Below are 22,181 nucleotides of genomic sequence, written 5' to 3' on the forward strand. Positions count from 1 at the left end.
TCCTGTGGGTGTGGGACCCTTTGATTGGATGCAATTCCACTGGAGGCCTTTGATTAGAGCAGGGATTCTTAACCTTTTTTGTTCCACAGAACCCTTTGCCAGTCAGGTGCAAACCCCAGATCCCATACTAAGTCCACACTATTCTGTGCAGTATTTAATAAATATATCACACCCACACCAACAGAGCCCCACAAGAATAATGCTTTTTTGAATTTCAATTCAAGCTCACGGACCCCTTGTTAAGAGCTCCTGGATTAGAGTACGTACTTCAGTGAGGCGTGACCCAGGCTGGGTCTCAGCCCTCTTGCTGGATTCCTTTATAAATGGGAGAAACACGCAAAGACACAGAGAAAGAGAGCTGCTTGCTTTATCCTGCCATGTGAGAGACATATTTGACTATTTTTTGTTGTTTTATTTTTAAAGGAGCTACCAGGGATTGAACCCAGGTCCTTGTGCCTGGGAAGCAGGCACTCAACTCCTGGGCTAGACCTGCTCCTCCTTTTTAGGTTTTGATCCTTTTTCTATCCATTTTTTAACATCACCATCGCTCCCATTTCCCTGAATAGCATTCCTTCTTCCCATTCTAACCGCATCACTATTACCTTCATTTCTCAGTTGGCCTCAGCAGCCTAAATTCTTTATACATTGTTGTTGTTTTAGTCCTCGCAAAAATGTAGCGATCCCAAGGAAAAACAAGTGTGCTGCTCTTCTTTACTCTTTGATTTTACAACTACTCCTAATGCCAATGTGTATTTTGTAAGATGGCATATGTTAAGCTCTTTGAACTAATTGAAAAAATGAAAATAACTGAAGTAATAGCACTATAATAATCACTCCTGCACTCGCAATGTAACAACTGGAAAGCAATCTTCAGTTAATCAGATCCAAGTAAAATGAGTCGTAGCTTTCTTTGAGATAAATTATACTGGCTGCCACTAACGTCATCATTTTAAAGTTTATTTAATGAAATAATTATGAGGCTATATTAAAACTTTTGGCCCACTTATTCCATTGAACATTAATTAAAAAGCAATAGAATATGTAAATGAAAATAGATTAAAGATCCTTAAAAAAAAAAGACGGCAAGTTTTGATTACATACTTTGAGATTTGAATGTTTAATTTTGGCACACATGTGAAAGGTAATAACTCTAAAATTAATACCTGTATAATAATTGAGAAGTTGTACTTTTAAATTAAAAGGACAAAACAGTGAAACAGAAATGATAAGCTGAAAATTTACATGTGTTGGAAAATATTGTGCTTTGCAAACCATTATTTAATCTCTTACCTGAAGTCAGAGCCTGTTCTTCTACCATTTTCTGGAATTCCAGGATCTGGACACATATCAGACACCAAAGCAACACCTCCTTGGCTCACTATAATAGAGAAAAAAAATTATAATGTCATGTAGCGATTAGGAATATACCTAGAGATAAAAAGTTATTAGGCAGATTACATTCTGAAATGGTAATGGCTTAAAAAATGTGTTTTCTTTAAGAATTAAGATAGTTTACTTACAATTAAAATAAATCTTTATTCTTATACCTGAAAATCAGACACTTCTTATGCCGTGCAAGGATGCCAACTTTTATGTTTAGAACCCTCTCCTCTATTAAACAGGTCTAAATTTAATGAAAACTTCATCTATTCTGTATGACAACCTTTATGTCAGGTTACAATTAATCACATGATGAGAAAATTTTTATAATGCCTAAATTTATACAGAAGAAAGCCTTCAGTCATTCCCCCTGAATGGCAATGAAAATGTATTATATATTAAGATCTATTCAAGAGCTATTTTAGATAAAATTACCTAATATTTAAACTTTGAAAATGCTAATCATTGAACTAAAGAAAATGTAATGGTCTCTTTGTACTACTGTGCTATTGTATTTCCTGAATCTATTCCACAAAGAGATTTTCTTCTTTTTGGAATGTTGCTCCATCACAGAATAATTTCCACTTCAACATCCATTCCGTCAACTATGATTTTTTCTGAGCCAATGAAAACATACTTTTTATTCAGTATTTGATTCAATAGTAGACTTTGACCCAATTCAGACCAGTAAGACATGAGATAAAGTCTGTAAGAATATTTCTGTAAAGATCTAGGTTCTGAATGAAAATCACATATCTTTTACTCTGGATCTTACTGTGTCTGGAAAAAGAACATGGAACTTTTATAAGCATTCTGCTACATCAGGGGATAGAGGAAACACTATGGGTAGAATAGAAAAAGATGTAAGAACTTGGACCTTTGTTAACATTGTTGAGAAAGACAATTGACCAACTGTCGACCTTACCCTACCTCTGAAAATTATGTTGGATGATTCATATATTTCTTAAAATCTAAGGCAGTTTGAATCAGAGATTTTACTAACTGAAACTGAAAAGCATGACTTACTTATAGGTATAAATGTCTTAACATATCTTTTTAATGACTTCATTAAATGAAAACACAAAATGCTTGGGAAGATGAGCTCCTAGTGCAACTAGTATGAAACCATGCATACAAAAAAATAGCACCAGTAATTATAGCAAGATTTAGTTGCTAATTGCTGAATTAAGATGAAATTGGGATATGGATATAACCTTTCATTAAATACAAGTTGTTCTGGAATATATAAATAATTCTATTCTTTAAAAGCATGTCACCATTCAAAATTGGTTAATCTATATTTCTTATAAATTTTTATATATTTTTCATTGTTTTTTTCTATCATCTAAAAACAATTTTTCTATATGATGTAAGAAATTAATTGGATTTCAACATTTCCTTTCCTAAACAACTTTCCCAGTATCACTTAAAAGTAATCCAGTGAGTCATAAATCTGTGACCTACCAGCATATCAACTTCCATCATTACAATGGTTCTAATTTTTCCTACAACCCTGATGATTTCATAGTGTGTATTATGTGTTAGGACGTTTCCCAATAGGTAGGCAGTGGTCTATTAGTAGGAGTTAAAGAATTAAGAAGTAAAGATGTAGCTACTAAATATATCTGCTTTTAATAATTTTTAACTTCAATGCAGAATAGTACTTCCACCATATTTTTACTGCCATCACCAGCTAAATGTTTCTTATAATCCCTCAAGCAAATACTTATTGCTGTGTCATATAAGGACAGCTCTATCAAGGGTGAATGACTTTCATTGTTTTCATTGGAAACAGCATAATTTAAGAGTAATTTTTCTAAAACAAAACACTTAAAGAGGTTCTACTACTTTTTTTTTTTTTTTCTATTTTTTTCCCCATGGAATAGCAGTAGAATAGATTGGGAGAAACTGGAGGTTCCCATTCAAGTAATATAAAAACAGCACTCCATCTCTTTAAAGATAATGCCAAAATAGCTTCCTGACTAAAGAAAGGGCACTTAGTTGAAATGCTGTGGAAGCACAGTATGAATTAGATAAGCCTGAGTGGATAGCAGATGGCAGAAGAGAACAGAAAAGTGATGAGAGATTAAATGTAAAATACGGCTGAGTTTCTGAAACAGAGATAGGCCTTTAATGGCACAAGGTGAAAGAAAAAGACTGGTGACAAGCAGGCTATGGGTAATCAAACAATAAACTCCATAAATCCCAACTACCTAGTCTATCAGCATCAAGAGTTACTAATTTCACTGAAAACTAAATCTTTAAAACGGGAAAGAGTCATGGAAGTCAATCTTCTTCAAGCAGGATCCCTAGTGCCCCAGATAAATATTTCCAAGGAGAAAAATTACTGGGCTTAGCATCATTTTAACTCTAATTTTTTGTAATAAATCTTCTCAAATATCACAGGGTACATGCCATAGATATTAATAAATAAATTAAATTTTAATCAAAACCTTGGAGATAAAAATCAAAACTGAAAATATTCAAAAGATAGACTCATCACATATCATTAGCTAATACTGGAGCAAGACGTAAAATTATGCAAGTGGATGATCAGATACAAATTAGACAGTTTGTAAAAGACTGCGAATGGATTTTTATTTAAAATGTGCAAATTACATTAATGTTATCTTTTAAATGACTTTTTTTCAAAGCAGGACTGATTTGCAACATCTCATTAGGTCTTCACAAGATGTCTATGATGTGTGCAGGGCAGGAAGGAATAAGCGTCTCCCATCAAATTATCTTGCTCTTTCAGGACATGTCTGTGATTGCCAATTAAAATTCAACATATATTTATTTAGAATAAGCTATCCATCTAGAGTAGAGGCTACAATGAAGGAGGCAAGTAGGGATACAAATTTAGTAACAGCAGATTCTTCAAAGGTAAAGGAGATTACAGCCAAATTTGTGGAGATAAGATTTACCATGGTGAAATAAAGGGAAATACTTAGAAGTGAAGTGCTAAATAATCATATTATAATTAGAAAGAGGGTGATATAAAATTAAGCTATACTACTTGCTAGAAACTCCAAGTAAAGTTAACAGTTTGTTTTTAAACTTCACCTGTACAATTACTCTATGAGGTGATGATATTGGACCCAGTTTACAGGACAAAAAAATTGAGGCCAGAGTCATGAACTAATTGACATCAAAAGCCAGACATATTGCCCTACCCTATCTGCAATGAGCTAAGGAGGCATTATATAGGAAAAGGCTTTGTAAACTAAAAGGAGGTTTTATAAAATAATAATATTTTTATTTCTTTCAAAATGATTTTTTTTTTTATATAAAATGTCTTTAAAAATAAAAAGATCCTGAGTACCAAAAAACACAGTAAAATGTGTTTTCATCTGTATACCAAAACACATACAAGGGAAACCGTATGGTTTAAATCAGCTTTGTTCAAACACGTCCGGTGGCAGTTTTCATACAATAAAAAGGCCATCCTAACAGGCTTTCCACATGAGGACATAAATCACCTCTGAAGAATCAGATCTGTGATTGGCCAAAATAGTACATCTAAATGTAAGACTTCATGATACGAGCTAGGTGAATTCAAATTTGGTTTGATTCATTTTGGAATAAAAATCCAAAATCAGAGAATCCTGAATAAATTCACACATTTTAAAGTACTTGCTCTTTTAATTTATTGTTGCTGTATATTTTTATTATTGATAATTATTTCTTTAGCAATCCCAAGACAGGTTTAAGCTTGATCAATTTTCAGACAAACTCTAACCATTTTAAACCTTCAGCAAGGTGTCGTGCTTTTAGGTGCATAACAATAAAGCATGTGTTGTTACACAGACCACATCCTGGTTGAAATTCCTTAGCAGCAATATCCCTGCTCTATCGGTGACCTTTAAATGATAGACAACCCTCTCCAGGTAGATGTGTTTGGAGGAACCTGTGAACTTCCTGCTATAATCAGTTTGATAGAAGTCAACATTGACACTGTTTTTCTTTCAAATTTTTGTAGACTCAGTACTTCCTTACTGAAATGAAAAGCAATATCTACTTTTAAAAGGCATTTTCTGGTTTTGATTTGCAAGAAATTTTATTTCAGCAAGGATGAAACCTATCCAATTACCTCTTCTTCAAAAACAAATACCTAGACGAGATAATAATTTCAATGGTAACAACACTTTGCTATTGTAAGAATTTCTTTCACTTATCTATAATAGAATAGTCGAAATAGAATTATTTCAACTTAGAGCCTTACATAGGACATTTATACCTGCATAACATAATTTTAGATACTTATTTCATTCTACAGAGTATTTGTACAATCTCTACTAGTAGTTCATTTGAACCCCAGAAAACTAAAGATATATCTACAAATTCTTTAGAAATATATAGAACAAGAACTATTAATATTTGAATGACAAATTCTTATTATTTGTGTAATATCAGAGACTTGAAAGGGGGTAGTTTGCACAGAAATAAGTTGTCAAAAATGTATTATTTTTTTTCCGGGACTAGGGATTGAACCTGGGATCTCGTATGTGGGGAACCAGTGCTCAACCACTGAGCCACATCGGTTCCCATGAGTTGTTTTTTTCATTTGTTTACTTGTTTGTTTATTTGTTCCTAGGAGGCACGTGGGGCTGAACCCTAGACCTCACATGTGGGAAGCAGGCACTCAACTGCATTAGCCACATCCGCTCCACAAAAATGTATTGTTTTGATATTGTTTAATATTTGATATTAATGGATTGACAGTGAAACACCTCATAACCAACTGGACTTGCAGAACTTGGAGCCCTTGTATGAGAGTCAAGTGGTAAAATTTCCAAGTGTTTAATTTATTACAGTGCCATGGTAAGGATATTTTTGTCTGGCCCCTCTCTCTGCTCTCCCTACATACGTTAATTTGCTGACTTGTAAAACACCCTAGTAATTAAATGCATATTACAACTTTTACATCTGAATTTCACCCATGTTCTCATCTCCAACTCTACCATCAAGGCCTTAATTAAACTATCTTCTAACTTACAGTAATTAATTCCTTTAAAATATACTTTGGCTTCTAATGTCTGAAACCTCAATTACATTCTTAAAAAAGTCAATTCTTAATGACTTTTTGTACCCTAAATAAAGACCACACTACATGTCTGGTATCCAAAGCATTGAAACCTGCTGTCTTTCCAGCTCTATTCCATCCTGCCTTCCAGCCCACATACTTTCTCTGTGAAACATCCCTGCCCAACACACGGGCTTTACTAACAACTTTACCCAGCTTCCTTATCTACTAAAATTTGGGTCAAGGGTGGGCATTTCACCTCAAAGCAGGTTGTTTCCATTGACCAGCAGCTTATATGTATTTGAGTGTTGTAAAATTATATGTTCAGGGCCTTATTATTTTCCTTTTCTAAAAATTTTAGTAATGATGGACAAAAGATATGAACCAGTAGGAGTTACAAGCTGTAGCTGAGAAGGTCATTGAACTTCCCCAGGTCAGCTAGCAGGAAGGTGAAGATGGCCAACCACCACACCAGGGAACCAAGAGTGCCTACAACTGCAAGCAGGAGAATTGCATCCATCAACCATGTGGGATCTAAGCCCCCTCTCGATTTAGAGGTGGAATGGACATCACCATCACAGGGTCCATAGGATGGAGGAATAAAATATGGATTAGAGTGGACTTACTGGTATTCTACTATTGAACCACTGTGACTCTAGCAATGGAAGAAATTGTTATCATTGATGTGGAGACAGTGGCCACGGTAGTTGCTGAGGGCAGGGAGAGGGAAGAAGAGATGTGATATGGGGCATTTTTGGAACTTGGAGTTGTCCTAAATGATATTGCAGGGACAAATGCTGGACATTACATATCCTGTCATAACCCACCGAATGGACTGGGGGAGACTGTAAACTACAATGTAAACTATAATCCATGCGGTGCAGCAGTGCTCCAAAATGCATTCACCAAATACAAGGAATGTGCCACAATGCTGAAAGAGGTTGTTGATGTGGAAGGAGTGGGGGTGGGGGTGGGGAGTGAGGTATAAGTGAATCTATTATATTTTTTATGTAACATTTTTTGTCATCTATGTATCTTTTTTTAAAAAAGATAATTTAAACAGGTAAAAATTAAAAAAATAAAAAGAGTCATAGTAAGTCAACAGATAAGCAAAAGTCACAGCAGCTCTGGAATATAGTACCCCTGTTCAAAATGGAGGAAACTCAGACACGAGCTATTTCTGGGAGGAAAGCAGAACTGCCAAGCAGAAGGAAGCCCACCTGCCTCTAGAGAGCACACTGCTCATGACCACAACACACAAAAGTAACCAGCCCCTAGAGTCAAGTTCTTTATGGCTTTCTAGTGCTAGTACAGATGTATCCTAAGATGAGCCCTTTCCCCCTTTCCCTTATGTGTTTCTCATAACCAAAAGAATATAACTTTTAATGAAAGTGATTCAAAGCAAAAGGGAATATAAATAAAGGAATAAAAAGTAAAAGTGGTAGCCAGACTACCACTGAGTTTGAAGTGGCTTGAACATTGCATGGTTAAGAATAGACAGATGGGGAGTGACTTCAGCAAGAGGGCAGTGTAAACATTCGTGGTGAATACTCCCTCTCAGAAACATCAAAAAACAAGTTAAATATGGCAGAAACAATTTTCCAAAATTGACAGAAAATGACTGAGGATAGACTACAACAAAGTGAGTACTGAATCAAGGAAATGAAAACCTAAAAGAGGTAGGAAACCTGTGGGATGCTTTCATCTGTCCTGGGCCCACCCCATTCTCTGGCAGGGCACAGCAGGCTGCAAGGCTGAGCGGAGCTCAGTGGCGATGCTTCTAGCATGGCAGTTTACATTCCCCATGTGGGACCTGGTGTCTAGAGTAGCACACACAAAGTGTGTTTCTATGTCTGCTCCAAACCACTTCCTAGAAGATGGACTCAAGGCACTTCTTTGGTTTGCTTTCCCTGAAGTTTACCTGGAGTACAGAAACAAGACAGGGAGGTATAACAGAACTGGGAAAACCACAGCCTCCTGAGTTTGAGACATAAAACACAGTGCCTGGGGTCCAGGAGGAGGAGCTGAAAAGAAACTCTTTTTTGAAGGGAAAATAGGACATATAGGAACATTCTCATTAGGGAAATCCTTGAAGCTACCACACATACCCACAGAAAGATACATGAAAAGTCCTGAGAAGAACCAAGCTACAGTTTGATTTATAGGTTCAATATAAACTAGGCTAAGCATCGAAGGAGAGACTCAATACAGACCCCATCTAAATTTCAGCCTTCAGCAACTACCATTACTGCTACCACCAATACCACCACCATCAACAAAAAATACCAAGCCCTGAAGAAAGGGGAGAAACTGAGTTCCAGAGTTAGCACAACAGAATATCCAAACATCCAAACTCCAACAACAACAACAAAAAAAACCCACTATGTACAAAGAAACAAAAACAGATGGCCCAGTCAAAAGAACAAAATGAAATGAAAGAAACTATCCCTAAAGAAGTCTAAACACAGGAAAAACTAATCATAATTGTTAACTTAATTCTTAGTGAGTTCAATGAATCAAAGTAAAACTGGAAAAGAAATAAAGGAAACCAGGAAAACAACATGAGACCAAAGGAAGGATTAGAAAATTTGAAAGGAACCAAAGAAATTCTGAAGCTGTAAAGCAGAATAACTGAAATAAAGAAACACACTAGAGTGGGTCAATATCAGATTTAAACAAGCAGAAGAAAGAATCAGTGAACTTGAAGGTTGGATAATTGAAATTATTCATTCTGAGGAGCAGAAAAAAAATAGAATGAAAAAAAGTGCGAACAGAGCCTAAGGGACCTGTGGGTATCATGAAGCATACCATCATTCTCACAATGAGAGTCCCAGAAGAAGGAAGAAAGTGAAAGGGGAAGAAAGAATATTTGACAAATAATGAACACCCTAAACTTCCCAAATTTGATGAAAGACATGAATAAACACATTCAATAATCTCAGTAACACAGCAAATAGACACAGAGAACAGACAACCGGGGTGAGGGGAAAAGGGAGAGAAATAAATAATAATAAAAAAATAATCTCAGTGAACTAAAATAGGATAAACTCAAGGAGATACACACTGCAATACATATTCAAACTGTCAAAGGACAAAGACAATGAAAGAATCCTAAAAGCAGCAAGAGACCAGAGTCATCATACAAAGCATCTTCAATAAGATTCAGTACCAATTTCTCATCAGAAATTGTAGAGGCCAAAAAGCAGTGGGATGACATATTTAAAATGTTGAATTGAAAAAAAAAAGTCAGGAATTCTTAAAAAGTGGGGGATGTGGGGGAAATCAAGGCATTCATAAATAAACAGAAGCTAAAGGAATTTGTGACCACTCTATCTGCCCTGAAATCTAAAAAGGGTCTTTAAAGACGGAAAGAAAGAACACTGGACAGTAAGCTGAAACCATTTTGTATGTAAAACTACTTTTTATTACATGATCCAAAATAAAAATGTATACAAAATTTTCATATTTCTATGTTAAAAGACACACAAAGTATTAAGATGTAATTTGTGACAACATAAAGAGAGGGGAAGAGGTATATGCTATTGAAGTTAACTTGATAACAGTTCAAACTAGATTTTTCTAAATTTAAGATGCTCAGTGTAAACCCCATTGTAGCCATAAAGAATACATCTTAAAAAACATGTGGAAGAGTAAATGTGTAGGAGATTAAACTGTTTCAATACAAAATGTCAACTATGTACCAAATAAGGCAATAGTAGAGGGAAATAAGGGCAAAAAAGACATACACAAAACAAATGGCAAAATGGCTAAAATAAGCCTTATCAGTAATTACTTTACTGTAACTCTAAATGGATTGAATTCTCCAATCAAAAGGCAAAGATTGGAAGAATGGAAATTTTAAAATGTCTGATTAAACTATTTATTGTTACAATAAACTCACTTTAGACTCAAACACAAATAGGTTCAAAGTGGATGGTTGAAAAAATATTACATGCAATAGGATTCAAAGGAAAATAGGAGTGGCTATAATAATATTAGAAAAAAAGAGACTTGAATTTAAAAATTGTTATGAGACAAAGATAGACACAATATTTTTTAAAAAGCTCACTCTAACAAGAAGATACATAACAATTATACACATTTACACTTCTAATAAAAGAACTCTGATAATGAAGAAAACATTGCAAGAACTGAAAGGAGAAATAGTTCTACAATAAGAATTGAAGACTTGAATATACCACTTTCAATAATGAATAGAACATCACACTTAAGATAAGTAAAGAAACAGAAGATTTGAACAGTGCTATCTATAAATCAGCCAGATCTGACAGACATATAAAGAACACTCCACCCAGTAACAGCACAATACATATTTTCCCTAGTATACACAGATCATTCTCCAGAAGAGACCACAAAATAAGTCTCAACAAAATAAATATAAAAAAATATTGGAATCATACAAAGCATCATCTCATTAGAATGAAGTTAGATAACAATGACTGTGGGAAAATTGAAAAAATCACAAATATGCATAAATTTTTAAAAATGTATTCATAAATAATCAATTACTCAAAGAAGAAATTGTAAGGGGAATCAGGAAATTCTTAGAAACAAATGGAAAAGAAAACACAACATACCAAAATTTATGAGATGCAACAAAGGCAGCGCTCAAAGGGATATTTATAGCTGAAAATATCTACATAAAAAAAGAAAGATCAGATCTCAAATCAATATCTAACCTTGTATTTTGAGGAACCAGCAAAAGAAGCACAAACTAAACCTAAAGTTACTATAAGGAAGGACATAATAAAGATTAGAGCAGAGACAAAAGAGAACAGAAAAACAATTAAGAGAAGCATTGAAACTGAAAAGTTCTTTGAAGATTAATAAAACTGACAAACCTTTAGCTAGACTGACAAAGAAAGAATAAATAAAATCAGAAATAAATGTGGGAAAATTTCTACTGATTTTTAAGAGACTATTAGAATTATAAGAGAATACTAGGACCAATGGTTCCCCAACAAATCAGATAATCAAAAGAAATGAATAAACTCAAAACCAATATTTACCTAAACTGAAACAGAAAAATTAGAAGATTTGATCACACCTATAACAAGTGAGGAGATTAAAGCAGTAAGTAAACAAAAATCTCCCCACAAAGTCCAGGACCAGATGGCTTCACTGTTGAATTCTCCCAAACATTTAAAAAGGAATTAACAATTAACGCAAATCCTTCTCAAAAAACTGAAAAGAAGAAAATTTTTCTTAACTCATTCTGAATTAGTCTGATAAAAAAAAAAAAGCTGGATAAAGACAGTACAAGAAAAGAAAACTATTCATCAATTTCCCTTATGAATAGAGATGCAAAAATTCTCAACAGAAAACTAGCAAATCAAATCCAACAGCATATTAAATGGATTCTATATCATGACCAGGAAAAACACAAGAGAGTTTCAGCATAAGAAATCAATGTAATGCACCACATTAATTGAATGAAGGAAATAAATCACATGATCATTTTGTGTGACTTAACCCAAACACACTTTCATGATGAAAACTACTCTGATAGGCAAGGAAAAGAAATTAAAGGTACAATTTAGAAAGGAAGAAACAAACTCTCTCTATTCAGAGATGATACGATCCTTTATACAGAAATTTCCAAAGAATCCACAAGGAAACTAATAGAGCTAATAAATAAATTCAGCAAAATCACAGGCAATGAACATTCCTAAAATGGAAATTAGGGAATCAATTCCATTATAATAGCATCTAAAAGAGCACACTATCTATGGATAAATTTAACCAAGTAGGTGACGGATTTATACACTGTACAGCACAAACCACTGCTGGAAGAAATTAAAGACCTACATAAATGTCAAGATATCCCATGTTCGTGGATTCAGAGATCTAATATTAAGATGTTATTGCTACACAAAGTTATATACAGATCCAATGCAATACTTACCAAAATCCAAGCAGACATTTTGCAAAAAAGGAAAAGCTATTTCTCATGATCTTATGGAATCACAAGTGATCTCAAATAGCCATAACAAACTTGAAAATTAAGAACAAAGTTGGAAGTCTAATATCTCCTAATTGTGATACTTACTACAGAGCTATAGTAATCAAGCAGCATGGTACCAACACAAGAACAGACATATAGAACAATGATATCAAATTGAGACTCCAGAAATAAACCCCAACATATATGGGCAAATGACATTTTACAAGGGTTTCAAGTCCAGTCAAGGGAAAAGAATAACAATTCAACAAACAGTGCTGAGAAAACTGGATGTCACATGCAAAAGAATGAAGTTGTACCACTACTTCACATCACAAACAAAAATTAACTCAAAATGGATCAAGGACCCAAAATAAAGTTAAAACGTTAAAACTCTTAGGAGGAAACTTAAGGTAAAATGTTCATTGCCTGCGATTTGGCAATGATTTCTTAGATAAGACACCAAAAACATATCAACAAATGAAAAATAAACACTTCATCAAAATTAAAATATATATATATGTCAAAGAACATTGTTTAGTAGTAAGGTAGTAAGTGAGAAGATAATATGCAGAATGAGAGAAAATAGTTGTGAATCATATGTCTGACAAGCCTTTCATATCCAGAATATATAAAGAACTGCTACTGCTCCTAAACAGAAGGAAAATCAGCACAATTAAAAATGGGCCAAGGACTTCAATAGACATTTTTCCAAAGAAGATATACAAATGGCCAATGAGGACATGGAAAGAAAATATTGGTCATCAGGGAAATCAAAACTGCCAAGTTCATTCCCAATTGGTGCATCAATTGCTAAAAATAAATAAAAACAAAAATAACTCTTGGCAAGGAGGCAGAGAAATTGGAAACTCTTGTACATCGTTGGTGGGATTGTAAAATGATGCAGCCATTGTGGAAAACAGTTTGGTAGTTCCTCAGAGAGTTGACATAGAATTACATGGCCCAGCAATCCCATTCCCGACATATATAACTAAAAGAATTGAAAGCAGGGACTAAAACTGTTATTTGCACACCAATGTTCATAGCAGCATTGCTCACAAAAGCAAAAAGATGGAAGCAATCCAAGTTTACATCAACAGATGAATGGATAAACAAAGGTGGCATATACATACAATGAAATATTATTCAGTTGTAAAAACAAAAACAAGCAAAAACAATGTTCTTATATATATGCTACAATATGGATGAACATTGAAGACATAATGTTGAGTAAAATAAGTCAGATGCAAAAGTGCACATACTATATGATTTCACTGATATTAAATGCCTAAGGATAAGCAAAGTAATAGAGAAATTAGATTACAGATTACCAGGGAATGCGGAGTCCAGAATGAATAACTAATGCTTAAAGCATGCAGAATTTCTGTCTTTAGCGATGAAAAAGTTTAGTAATGGATGGTGGGGATGGTAGCACAATATTGTGAATTTAATTAATGCCAATGAATTGTACACTTGAAATTAATTAAAATGGAAACTTTGTGTTGTATATATGTGACCAGTATAAATGTGAAATTAAAGAAAAATAGGCTATGAAACAACAAAGAGACTGAGAAGGAACAAATGGAGAGGCAGTATGTAGAGTCAGGAGTGTCAAGACAGGAGAACTTTTCAAGATTAAAAGATTGTAGACGCTTGAAATGTTGATAAGAAGTCAAGCAGAAGTCTGAAAAATGTCCATTGAATTTAGTAACACTGGAGATTCTGGAAATTTCAGTTCTGGTGGAATAAGAAAAGACAGAGTTTAGATGGAAGGAAGGATTTGAACTGGTAAAGGAAAATGTTCTAGTTATAGCACTTGAGTAAATAATATACACTCAAAGGATTTATCTTTAAGTGAATTTGGACTTTCTCCTTGGGACATTAACAGATAAACCAGTGACCTGAAATTCTTAATTTAGGATTAAAATTTGAATTATCTCCCTGGTCCAAATATAATTTGGCTTTATCTAATATAGAGCAATAGGGGAAATACTCATGGAAAGCTGCTTCATTCTTCTGTAATAAATTGCAACTCAGTAGCCCTCAAGTTACAAGTTGAACATTTGAAAGAAAATATTGATGCTATAACCATGGGCAAATTCATGGGTAAAACTGCTTTATTTGCATAAGAATGAAAATGTTCTATCTAGATTTTATTGTTGCTTTTACTATTATCAGAGGAAAATTTAGTAAGCATTTCCTTTAAAGATCTAGGTAGAGAAAAACATTCTAATTTAAAAAAAATATGCAAAAAGATACTACAGGGGAGCAGACGTAGCTCAAGTAGTTGAGCACCTGCTTCCCACATACAAGGTCCCAGGTTCCATGCCTGGTACCTCCTACAAAAACAAGCAAATGAACAAACCAGCTCTCACTGGGGAGTGGATGCAGCTCAGTGGTTGAGCACCTGCTTCCCATGTATGAGGTCCTAGGTTCAATCCCTGGTGCCTCCAAAAAACAAAGATTCTACAAAAACAAAATTACCTCGGTAACAATTCCAAAAACAAACAAATAGCAGCGATGCTTTCTAATGCTAGCCTTTAACCATGTGGGTGGTTCTATAACCATTTTAGGATGGAAACCACTGAGTTTTAGCTGAACAGTGTTAGTATGGGGCATCTTTCCATTTCATCAGTTTGAATAGTATCCTTCTTCGTACTTCTATTCCAAGGGACCACACCACACCCCACACACACACACTTACTCTCCCCAAGTAACTGAACCAAAACTAAGAACTAATCCTGAGGTATTTCCACCATAATAAGTCATGTTTTTTTAAATGGGAGAAATAACTGTCAAATTATAATGACAATCTTTTAGAATATCATAAGTGTTAGATATGGGTAAAATGAGGGAATGTCTGACTTTTAAAAAATGTATTAAAAATAATTTTGAATCTACAGTCTAACTGTAATAGTAATTCTCCTGAAAAAAATTCAAAAACACTAATTACATTGACCCTACCCCTAACCATTTCATTCAACGATATTTGAAACTGGGAATAACTTCAACTTTAAAAAATGACAAGTGCAAATGTCATTATCAAGTTTCACCACACTTGTTTCGTTTCATTCCTTTCAGTCTCCATGCTATTTCCCATTTCAGGTGCCAAGAGGATTTTGTCTGCTGTCACCCCTTTAGAGATTGCATTCCTGGTTAGTTACCCTGATTTTGGAAGGAAACTGTCTGGGAAGGGCAGGAAGCACAATGAAGTAAAAGTCTTTACAAATTTCAATTATCTTTTCATAAGTACAAATTCTACTTCAAAAAGAAAAATGGGTGCTTTCAACCTTGAGACAGCTTTCCTTACTGAATATCCTATTAAATGTATATTTAGTTAAACTCTATGCTCTGTTGTATCACATCAGTAACTTGAGAGTTGCTGACATTTTTTTCCAGGTTTTCCTCTACTTTTCAATTACAGGAGAAATTATGATTAGTAAATTCTTTGAAATACTATAAGAAATACCCTTGTTCTTGTAAAACACACATGAAATATAACTTAAGATGTCTATATTGAGTGTAATATTTTTACAATGACAGGGAAAGAACCATTGAAAAGTAAGCTTGTGATAGATACCCTGAAAGTAAGAAGTAGAATGACTCAGAAATATATTATGTAAAATACATCATCAGGAGTGGCATATTTTCTTTCAGATTGACAAGTTTGTAAACTACGTGAGACTTGACAATGTATGAATACTACTTTCCCCTAGGATGAGGCAAGTAAAATCTGGCAAGTAAAATCTGGCATATGTAAATATAAGCCTGCTCCCAATTCAGAAGTCAAGACAAATGCATTGGAATCAAAAGATAGTGGAGAATTGCAATGGTTACACATTCACACAAAAATCACATTTCTTCATTTTTTAGTTATCTAACTAAATATCCATTTTAATTTTGAAACGATGTCTTATTATTTCCTAATTTAAAAATAAATTTCAAAGATATTTTTATATTTAAAAAGATATTAAGCACTTTTTATAATTCAATTACCTTTAAATTATAATGTCATCCAAAGCATTTATTATCCTTCCAATGAAAGTATATGCATCACGTTATAATCAACAGTTATTATTTTTCAAGTATCTACTTGATGTATAACATGTAACCAGCTGCACAGTTTCAAATATCAGGCTGTGAAGCTCACAGACATACAGAATTGTATTCTCCGATTTCAAGAGGATTCAGTATGAAATATGAAGACAAATAAGCATGTCCCTAATTTAAAACATCTACAAGTTTTCATCTGGTGTTATCACCAAACTAAGAAAAAAATAATGTAATAACGACTCCACTTACTCAGACTGCCTGGTTCAAATGCTGCTTTCAGGTACACATAATTGCCTTATGGCAAGGCATTACTTCTCCCTTTTTATTTCTTTTTCCAAAGTCTGAGGTGTGAATCTTGCATATCAACCAGGGAAATTTTATTTAACTTATTTGTTGTTGAGGACTATTTGTGACAATTCTGGCCATCACATGTAAAAGAAGTCTATTGGGGACTTTTGAGAAAATGTCCTTCCTTGTGAAACAAAAACACAATATAGGAATATTTTTCTTTCTTTATTAGGATAATATTTTAATAAAATGATGTCTAATCCTTGATTGCAAACTATGAACAAGACAATATTCTAAGCACTTTTTATAATCTATTATTTCATTCCTCCAACAATCCTGAGATAGAGAATTACAAATGAATTAGCTTTGACACAGTGTAGCTAAGTAGCTTTCCCTAGGAAATGTTACGGAGGCAAAGGACCTTGACAAATAGTGAACCAAGGAGCTAGAATATGAACCCAAGAGAGTGGCTCCAGAATCTAGCATCTTAAACACAGCACTCCATACCCCTAAGAACTCTTTCTTTCCCTGTATTTTGCCAGAATTAAAGAATTCATTTCAGCAAACCCTTGGAATTTAGAATTGGTTTTTACGCATCCATAGCCTAAGTCCTAAAAAAGATAAAGGAATAAAATATCTACCTGAAAAAAATTACATGTGCAAGAATATGCAATTAGAGTTAGTTTTTCTAACTCCATTTGCTCCAGGGAGAGTAGAACAAAATTTCGATGCTGGTTTCACCTTGAGAGAAAAGTCTCAGTCTTAGCCCATCTCCCGGTTCCAACCAGCCTTGAAATTTTGAGACCTAGAGGCACGATGGTAATGTTGATAAGATCACCAGATATAATTGGAGACCTCGGACAAGAGGAACACTCCTAACTCCCTCCAGAGTGGAGTCTGGGAGAATGTCGAGAATCTCTAAGTAACACGGAGGAGCAGAATATGTGCACACTGTGCCTGGAACAAGATGACTGTAGGAGCCTCCTAGGCTCTATGCGCGCCTTGGTGTGCAGTGTTTTTCTGTGGAGAAAAGACAGTCAAAAGATAGGCAGATGTCCTGTGGGCAAAACAAAGAGAACGCAGCCATGACTTACACGGAGCAAAAGACCAAAGACATCAAGGCAAAAGGCAAGGATGACGGCGCTTGAATGAGTTCATTTCTACCCCATGCCTTGACCCTCTATAAATTAGCTAACACTTCAGTGAAAGGTAATGGAGTGAAAGGAGGGAAATTCAAAAGGCATTATCTCAATCAGAGAAAGAGCAATGGATTTCTCAAAACTCCTAAAGTTGTGAACTGACCTGTGTCCCAATTCTCACAGAAGAGAAAAACACAGAATGGTTCATTCTAGCCAAAGGTTTGGCACGCCCTACTTTAAGCAATGTAACAGAGGCTGGATTGAAAAGGGAAAGGAAGAAGAGGGAAAAAAACAAAAACTGAGCTCTCTGAGCAGGATGCCTAGTGGCAGCAGAATTTCTAGAGGATGGTTGACTTCTGGGTAATATGATGTGTTATTACTATTCTGGCTTGGAGTGATCAATTCATTAAGGGAATTAAGAAGTTTCAGGGGAGTGGATGTAGCTCAGTGGTTGAGCGCGTGCTCCCCATTGACGAGGTCCTGGGCTTAATCGCTGGTACCTCCTAAAAAACAAATTCAGTTTCTTCTTTGAAATCTTAGGAATAGATATGGCTCAAGCAGTTGAGCATCTGCTTTCCACATGGGAGATCTGGGGTTCAGTGCCCAGTGCCTCCTTAAAAGCAAACAACAAACAGAAAACAACTCAGGGGAGCAGATGTGGTTTAGTGGTTGGGCACTGGCTTAGTGGTTGGGCACTGGCTTAGTGGTTGGGCACTGGCTTCTCACTTACTAGGTCAAAGGTTCGATTCTCCGCGCCCCGGTACCTCAAAAAAAAAGAAAAGAAAAAGAAAAGACAAAGGAAAAGGACAAGCAAAATAAGAAGGCCATTTTACTTCTCATGAAAATAGACGTATACCATCTCATCAATGTAGACTGGATCCTCCCATGACCTGAACAGCCTAACTGGGTAAATAATGACAGAAACATTTAAGTGAACCTACACCTAAAGGCTCGCTGATCTTGCTCTGTCTGCTCTCGAGGTGAATGAAACATCTTCCCATCAGTGCCTGGGGGAATTGTGCTTTTGCTCTTGGCCCCGATACCTATCTTGGGATAGGCTGACTTCTCTTTGGGTGTCTCCTTCTGACTGACAGAAATGTTAGAGGCAGGGGCCCTTGTGGTGTTTGCCTACCGTGAATGTTTTTGCTCCTGCGAGGATGAGAGAGAGTGCTTCTTGGAGGGTTGGGGGCACTGGAAGGAGGGCTGGTGGGGCAATCACCAGAGACAGACTTGGATGTCACCTTCAGCCTCGGGCTATTTGTTATTCTAGTATAATATTTTGATGTCCCTGTGGAGTCCTCATGTTATGAATCTTAAAATGTAAAATAACAAACTAAAAGCCGTGGTCAGCAAATATGTGACAACAAAACTTGCGTATACCTACCTTTGGCAGCATCTCCTTTCACCATTTGAAATAAAGCAATTTATAGCAATTCTTAACATGTCCTAAGACAGACGAGCCCAAGACTTCATATCACACTCACTTTTAAAAAGTAAGCACTATGATGTCATAATTCAATAAGTTAAAACTGTCATTTATGGTATATCTTACAAATGAAGATTTTTATTAAGCTATTTACACTTTAGAATATGTTCTAGATTTACAGAACATTTGTTACTACAGTAGGGAGTTTCTATATACTCCACAACCATGTTTCCCTATTAACATCTTATATTTGTACAATTTGCTACAAGTAATGAGCTTGGATTGACTTATTATTAACTGAAGTCCAATATCTTTATTTTATTTTATGCAGATTACTTTAGTTTTAATTAAGTTTTTTTTTTTTCTAATGCCCTATTTCTGTTCCAGGATCCCATCCATGAAACTACATTGCATATAACTGTCATGTCTCTTCAGACTTCTCTTGGCTCTTGATTGTGACAGTTCCTTAGACTTCTTTTTTGTTTCATGTTTGTTTTTTAGGAGGTACTGAGGATTGAACAGAGGACCTCATCTATGGGAAACAGGTGCTCAACCACTTGAGCTACATCTGCTCCCCGACTTCATTGTTTTTGGTGACTTTGATAGTTCTGAGGAGAAGAGGTTGGGTATTTTGAAAATGTTCCTCATTTGGGATTTGTCTGTTGTTTTTTTTCATTGTTAGATAGGGGTATGCGTTTTGGGGAGAGGTAACTTACCATTTTCATCAAATAATAATGTTAAGGGCACGTATTGTACACGTTTTATCACTGTTGAAATTAACCTTGCTTACTGGCTGAGATAGTGTTTGTCATGTTTCTTCACTGCAAAGGTCACTTTTCCCCCACTTTCCATTACGTGCTCTTTGGAATAAAGGTGCAATGTGCTACCATATTTAAGATGGAGGCAATCAGACTCTACCTTCTTGAGGGCAAGACTTCTGCATGTATTATTTGGAATTTTTTCTGAATGGGGGATATGCCTATTCTTCCTCATTTATGCATCTATTCAATCATTTATGTGATATGGGGTCATGAATGTATATTTTAAATTTTGGGTTATAATCTAATATGAATTATTTTTTTCTCGAATTGTTCCCCCTTTGACCATTGGGCCCTCTTTCAGCTGGCAGAAGAGAATTATTTTTAAAAGGTAAGATTTTAAAAGGACCTGAGGATTGGGGGATCTCGATTCACAAGAGCAACACTATAATAACAATTCGTACCCTTATTCCTTTTTCCCCAATTTCACTACAATTACACATTTTAGAAAAATAAATAATGGCTGATTCAAAAGTCACAGTATATCAAACAATCACTTTTCCCCCTGTTAGGGATTAGATCCCAAAATAATATGTCCTAGTTCTAACCACTGGTCCTGTGTGTGACATTATTTGGAAACAGCATCTCTGAAGTTGTTATTGGTTGAAATGAGGACAACTGGATTATGGTGAGCCCTTGTCTGACAGGACTTGGTGTCCTTATAGGAAGGGGAGAGTTGGACGCCAAAAAAGAGAGGCAAGTGCCATGTAATAACTGAGACAGAGAATGCTGTGGATTGCTGACAAACCACCACTTGAAGCTGAGAGAGAGGCATGTTGCAGAATCTTCTCTACATACTTCAGAGGAGAACGGTCCTGCCAACCTTGATTTTGACATCTAGTCCCCAGAACTGTGAGAGCACAAACTTACATTGTTTTGAGTCACCCAGTTTGTGATACTTTGTTATGACAACTCTAGAAATCTAAGACACACACCCTCTGTCTTCCTTCCCCATTATTATTTTATGTCAGGAATAACCTTATGGTTCAGAATAGCTTTATATTTTCGTCATTAGGTTGAAGGATATTTAGATAGTACTGACAAGGGCTTGAGAAGAAATGTTCATTGTCATGTGGTAGAAATTGTGACTCTCCCACTATTAGTAAAATTCATGTTTAGAACTTGGTGTCTATACTTTTGGGGGGAATCTTCCTTGTTACGGAGGCTAGTCACATCTTGTTTGGTAAAAATGTGAAACTGCTGTTGACATTGTAGGGTGGGGTGTCTTTGGATGCTGAATAGCCAAAGGGAGAAGAAAGTAGGCAAACAAGCTGTCCCTGCTGCTTATTAAGCTCTTGGTTTCAGCTCTAAACTCATCCTTCCATCTCTGCTCTTCTAAAGAGCACTGGAGAGAGACTGGCAGGCAGGGAGGGAGAAGAAACTTGATCCTTTCCGTTTGCTTCACGTTTCTGTCAGTGTCACATCAGCAATACTTCTTCACCTTATAAGCTGCAGTGGTTTCCAGAAGCATTTGGTTCCATTTCCAGAATTTTTTCCAATTCTCCAACCCCACTGTTCATTTAACCTTTGTGTTATCCCTTCATGCTTATGGTTAGCTACTCATGAGGCAACAGCATTCTGTTTTGCCTTTTCACTCTACATCTGTTCAACCACATCTCTACACTAAAATAACTAGTGGGGTTTCTCTTTTCTTTACTAGACCCTGACTGATAAGCTACTTACCCAGGAGAAAAAGCCAGAGCTAAGGTTTTTTTGTTTTTTTTTTTAAATAATCCTATGCAAAAATACGAATTAGAAAACAAACAATTGATACGATGCAATTGTTCTCAGGCAATTGTCCTCATTCTTAAAAAAAAATAAGTAACTTGAAATTAGAGTTTCTATTTTCTTTAACATGTATGTTCTATTTCAGGCGAATTAATTCATTTTAATTAATGTCCTTCCTGCTACCTGTCCATCAGCCAAACTGTTTTTTTCTTTTCTCTAACAGGCTTTACTTCAGGCTTTTTGTCATAAACAAAGCCCTTAAGGGCTTCCGTTTTCAAACCTAACCACTTTGTCAGCTCTGCCCACCTTTCACATCATACCTCTTCCTCCCAGAAGCTTTCTCTGACTCCTCAATCCCCAT

General features: G+C 35.3%; 1 protein-coding gene across 1 annotated transcript in view; it reads right to left on the reverse strand.

Moving 5' to 3' along the window:
• The window catches only part of CSMD1 (CUB and Sushi multiple domains 1), a 2,093,507-nt gene that overhangs the window by 698,365 nt on the left and 1,372,961 nt on the right, over nt 1–22,181 (reverse strand). The window contains exon 8 of the mRNA XM_058288018.2: nt 1,291–1,378. Coding sequence (XP_058144001.1) covers nt 1,291–1,378 — 88 coding nt within the window. The remainder of the gene's footprint in view (nt 1–1,290; nt 1,379–22,181) is intronic.

Source organism: Dasypus novemcinctus, chromosome 25 (genome assembly GCF_030445035.2).
Source record: "Dasypus novemcinctus isolate mDasNov1 chromosome 25, mDasNov1.1.hap2, whole genome shotgun sequence".
NCBI classification, from domain to species: Eukaryota; Metazoa; Chordata; class Mammalia; order Cingulata; family Dasypodidae; genus Dasypus; species Dasypus novemcinctus.